This window comes from Limulus polyphemus, unplaced genomic scaffold (assembly GCF_000517525.1).
Source record: "Limulus polyphemus unplaced genomic scaffold, Limulus_polyphemus-2.1.2 Scaffold522, whole genome shotgun sequence".
NCBI classification, from domain to species: Eukaryota; Metazoa; Arthropoda; class Merostomata; order Xiphosura; family Limulidae; genus Limulus; species Limulus polyphemus.
Genome location: NW_013666132.1, coordinates 384,136 through 389,113, shown reverse-complemented (window position 1 = coordinate 389,113; position 4,978 = coordinate 384,136). Strand labels below are relative to the sequence as shown.

General features: G+C 30.0%; 1 protein-coding gene across 1 annotated transcript in view; it reads right to left on the bottom strand.

The window, feature by feature from the left end:
- LOC106458843 (DNA repair protein RAD51 homolog 3-like) overlaps positions 1-4,978 on the bottom strand; it is a 49,032-nt gene that overhangs the window by 41,315 nt on the left and 2,739 nt on the right. The window contains exon 2 of the mRNA XM_013918396.2: positions 4,148-4,412. Within this exon, the coding sequence (XP_013773850.1) occupies positions 4,148-4,412 (265 nt within the window). The remainder of the gene's footprint in view (positions 1-4,147; positions 4,413-4,978) is intronic.

Sequence of the window (4,978 nt, the reverse complement as noted above, 5' to 3'; positions counted from 1 at the left end):
TTTAACAAAGTAGTTGGTCGGACCAGTGACTTAGTTTGTGCTACTATATACATATAGTATTGAAAGTACAGTATCTTTCTTTACAATATTCCTTATATGGTTATTTCCTTTTGACAGCTGAAAGTAGACTACTTTCTTTGTGTGTGTGAATATTATTGTTTAGATCCAAGTAGCTAACAGATTTTTTAAAACCTATTTATAGCCTAATTAGAAAGTCAGTTAAATTATAGTAGTTTGTGAGGGGGGGGATTATATTCTAGTGCATTATATTGTTTTTGTATACTAAGATGCATATTTGAAACCAACATGAATTATTTTGTAAACAACAAACACAGAATAATAAAAGTAGTCTTATCAAAACATGCTCCTGAGCACAAATAGGCCTCAAAACTGATAAAATTCCTAAATTCTTTTGTGTATTTTTTTTATATGTATATATATATATTTTAAAACTTACTAAAATGTGAAAACTAGAAACTTATGTTAAATATCAAAACATTAATGGAAAAACAAATTCCATGAGATCAGGCTCAAGCTGCTAGAGTTATGTAATTTGTAACCTGATACTAAGAGACAGTTTGTATACACTAATCTCTATGCTTTATAATGCAGTTTATCATAGTATTAGTAGTAATAAAACAATAAAATTAAAAGTAAGCAGATGTGAAAAGGTTAGAAGACAAGTTTGTTAGGAAAAATAATTATAATTAGTTGTAACAATCTGTAGTCATTCTAGAAAGAAAATGAAATGTGTTATTGGTTACATTTGATATTTTTTCAACTGTTCATTTCACTATACAATGATGATTTCATACAAGATACTTATAAGGCAGAATACATAACAAATAAAATATAAAATATCCTGAAAAAACTTTTGATATTCAAAAGGGGTTCAAGAATCTGTAGAAAGGAAATATTAAAACTAAGATGAAAAGTAGTACATTGATTCTTATCACGAAAATCACCTTGTACTTTGACTGACTCAGTAAAGGCTTCAGAAATTCCCAGACAAATCTTTCAAAGTTAACATTTTTCTTACCTGAAAATTATTTCAGATAGATACTCTTCTTTTTACACAGTATAGTTTGATCCCTCGTGCATCTGCCTATGAGACTTTCAAGTCATTAACATTGACCTAACTCCCACCTAAAATTCATGTTTAAGGTGAACTGTGCTGGTGGATGATGACATCATTATGTGATGATAACCTTCCACCAATAGGAGAGCAATGCAACCTCCTTTTATAGTAGTTTCCCTTGAGCACTTATGCTCAAAATACTTCGTTCTTAGATGAGGCAGTTGTAGTATAGAGAAACCCATTAGTGAATGCTTTGTCAAGAAAAAGTAATAACATTATCTGAATGAGATGCTTATATACAGTACCAGGATAGAGGGTGCATTGACGTAGGTGGAGAGCATCATGAGACAGATATTGCCATGAGCAATTAAGTGGGGAATAAGACTGAAGCAAGCAAGAAAAAATCAGACCAATGCTAAGATGGGCAAAGGAAGGAAACCCTAGCAATCGAGTAATGGCTGTAGTGCGAGAGGAGTTAAGTATGTTTTGGAAATCTTGTTTGGTTCTGGTACTTTATTTTTAACCTCTTATTGGAACAAATAACATTTAGCTACTTTAGGGTTTTTTATGGTTCTCACCAGATATACTAATTACAAATATTCATTTTAATCACATAGTTTAAAGAAACTGTTAAACTAATTTTGATCACTTAGTATGACTCATGACTCTTGATACACTAAAACACTTTTTTAGAAAACACAATTCATCCCTGTTACACTTGTTTTTAAACCATCAACAGGGAAGATAGAAAGAGAAAAAAAAAGGATGAAAGCTGTATGAAAGTATATAAGAATGACATTATATATTGACCACAATATATCTGTTATATTCAATGCCAATGAGACCTTTTGTCCAATACCAAGGCTCATCAAGCCAGCTAGGATTCTCAGATTGGTGAACTGTAATTGTTATCAATTTTATATAACTCTTTCTTTAAAAAATGGATCAATTTGACACACATTGGAAGTGTGAATAATCCATTTTTATTCTTTAACCCTTTCACTGCACAATCAATTTTCGAGCTGATTCCCACAAATGATCAATTATCCATCAAAAAATAAAAGTATGAATCTGACCCTTTGTATTACTTTTTCAATATTGAAAGAAGCTGTATTTTCTATACCTGACAGTAATATTCCTTGAAAACTGCATTGGATAATGAAAATAATGATTTAAACTAAAAATTGAGGAAATAAGAATAAAAGTGTTCTTCAGTAAATGGCATAAATATAGGCAAAACTATGTCAATAAGAGGCCAAAATCATTACAAAATAGATGATTGTTTCAAGTATAGGGGGATATTCCTGCATGTCCTAGTAGAGGGAAACGTTTTTGGTAGCGGTGAGGTAATTCCAAATTTCACAGTCAGTGGGTATAAATGTTTATTTGGATATATCCAAAGTACACAGCAAAAGGGTTAAATTCTTCAGCTGTTGCAAGATCTTCAATTAACTTATCCTCAAAATTTCAGCTTTAAACCTATTCACATCTGTTTTCATTTAATCTTATTGTTTATTTCCAGACTTTCTTCCAAGGAAGGAATGAATCACATCAAGAGCCAATACTTATTTCCTTCCTCAGAACCCAAACAAATTAGACAAAGTTTGAGCTTTTGACCTCAAGTTCCTAATAGCTATTCCTCCAACAGATGTTAAAAAATATATAACAATAAATAAAAAATTATACATAAGAAACAAGACATTTAGCATTTACTTTAGGCATTGAGTCCTGTTCATACATGTGTGCCGTGCTTCAGTAACCATACTTTTTTCTCACTGTGCTGGTTGTCCAAAATATAACTGATGTAGCTTTCACATATCTATTTCAGAACACAAAAAATATATGAGATAGCAGAATATAATATCCTACAACTATTATAATTTATATAGTTTTATAACTGAGCTATAAATAAGTTTGATTTAATTTTTTCAACATACATCAAGCTTTTCTTGAGAATTTCTATCTTAAACCATAAATATAAACAGTCTTATGATTCCTGTACATTATAATATTCTCTTTTTATTGGTTATAAGCATGTTCATCAGATAAGTAAATACGATGTAGATAATTGGCTTGAAATGCATGAAAAGAAGGGAGGGACATCTATAGTGGGTTTCACAAATTTGCTGAGGAGATTCATATTTTATATTACTGCTTATCATTATATGTAATTTGTGTTTCTAATGAGTTCTAAACCTCAGCAGCAGTCTATTTTTGACATTGGAAAATTCTCTAAATAAGAAATTGAAGCATAGACACGTCATAGAAACAAAAAAGTGAAGACTGAAAATTTTTTATTCTTCTTTTTGAAATTAAGAAATTAAAACTTAAATCATATTAAGATTTGGATTATGAGCTTCATATTTAAGAAAACTTTGACATACATTGATAACAAATATTTTCACTTAGATTTTAAATGTAACTTTGCAGAAGATCATGACATGCACACTTTGATCCTGTCACATCAGAATTAGGTTTATGATTTTTAATAACGTCAAATAATTTATATATTTTAACACCAACTTATTTTTACTATTAATATAATTTACTTATGTATTTAACTTGAAATAACTTTTTACGCATAATTCAGAACAACTCATGAATCAGTAAGCTAGTCCTTTTAATCCTAGAAAAAGAAAACATTAGTAATTATAAGAACTTATGAGAGAAAGTAAAAAAGGATGTAATATATCTGCTATATCTAAAGTCTTAGAAACCTTTTATCCAATACCATGGCTCATCAGTTATTCTTCTTTTTGTTAGAGGTATGAGTGGTGATAACCTATTCTTCAAAACACCCGATGATACAAAGTGCCAATTTTTTTGCCCATGAAGCATAAATATGATTTAGTCTTCTTATCTCATATAAAACAGCATTTTAGAAAAAAAGATCAGTTCCTTTACAATTTTAAAGGACACGATCTATAGATTTAATAATTTCTAAGCTTATTCAACCCAAGTTTAAAATATCAGTAGAGAAAATAATGTCAACTACAGATTTCTTAATGTTAATGATTTAGTCATAAGTAAAAGTTGTTAAGAAGTATTATTACTATTAAAGTATCATACCAGATCTGAGTCTTCCCAATACCAGGAGGTCCACAAATTTCAGTTATTTTTTTTGTATGAATTCCTCCTCCTATCATCTCATCCACTTTTTGAGAAAACGTTACAATTGCTGCAACACCTTTCTCATTTTTTGACATATCAAACGCACTGTAAAACTTATGGGTAAAGTCCTCATGTTTTTCCTTATCAGATCCTGCAGAACCTACTGAATCTTTGAATAACAGATGGAGCACCTCCCCTGTTTCTTCATAAGTTAAATTTGCTTCTGAAAGACAAAAACACAACAAATTCAATTGGATGTAATATGTAGCTTCAGATTTTTTTTTATATGCTTCTGAACTGCTTTAGAATTACAGCGAAAGTATTCAGAAAACTAGATCTTTTTTTGTACATCCAGTTATTCTTGTTTTAATGAGAATTATATGCAAAATGCAAATGTACTTAAATAACGTGGTTCACATCAGAACTGAAAAAAATATCTGAATTAAGTGGATGACAGAAGATCAGTAACACTGCTAATGTTTCCCAATCTATGAATAATAATAATAATAATATCAAAATTAAATGTACATTTTTGTTCTCCTTAAAGTCATCGACCCAAACTTTAATGAAACCAAGCTGATCTCTTACCCAGTATAATTCAAAACTAAATGACAAATAATTTTCTATGCAAAGAATAAACCCAAATTCAGATTTCCTCAGCCTATAACATTAATTCTGTATTAATATTGTTACGACAGCAGGGGTCACATGACACTAGTAACACGTCATATTCTCGAAGGTTCGTGAAGCCTCGAGTGTTTACTAGATTTTCGGTATTCTTGTATATAA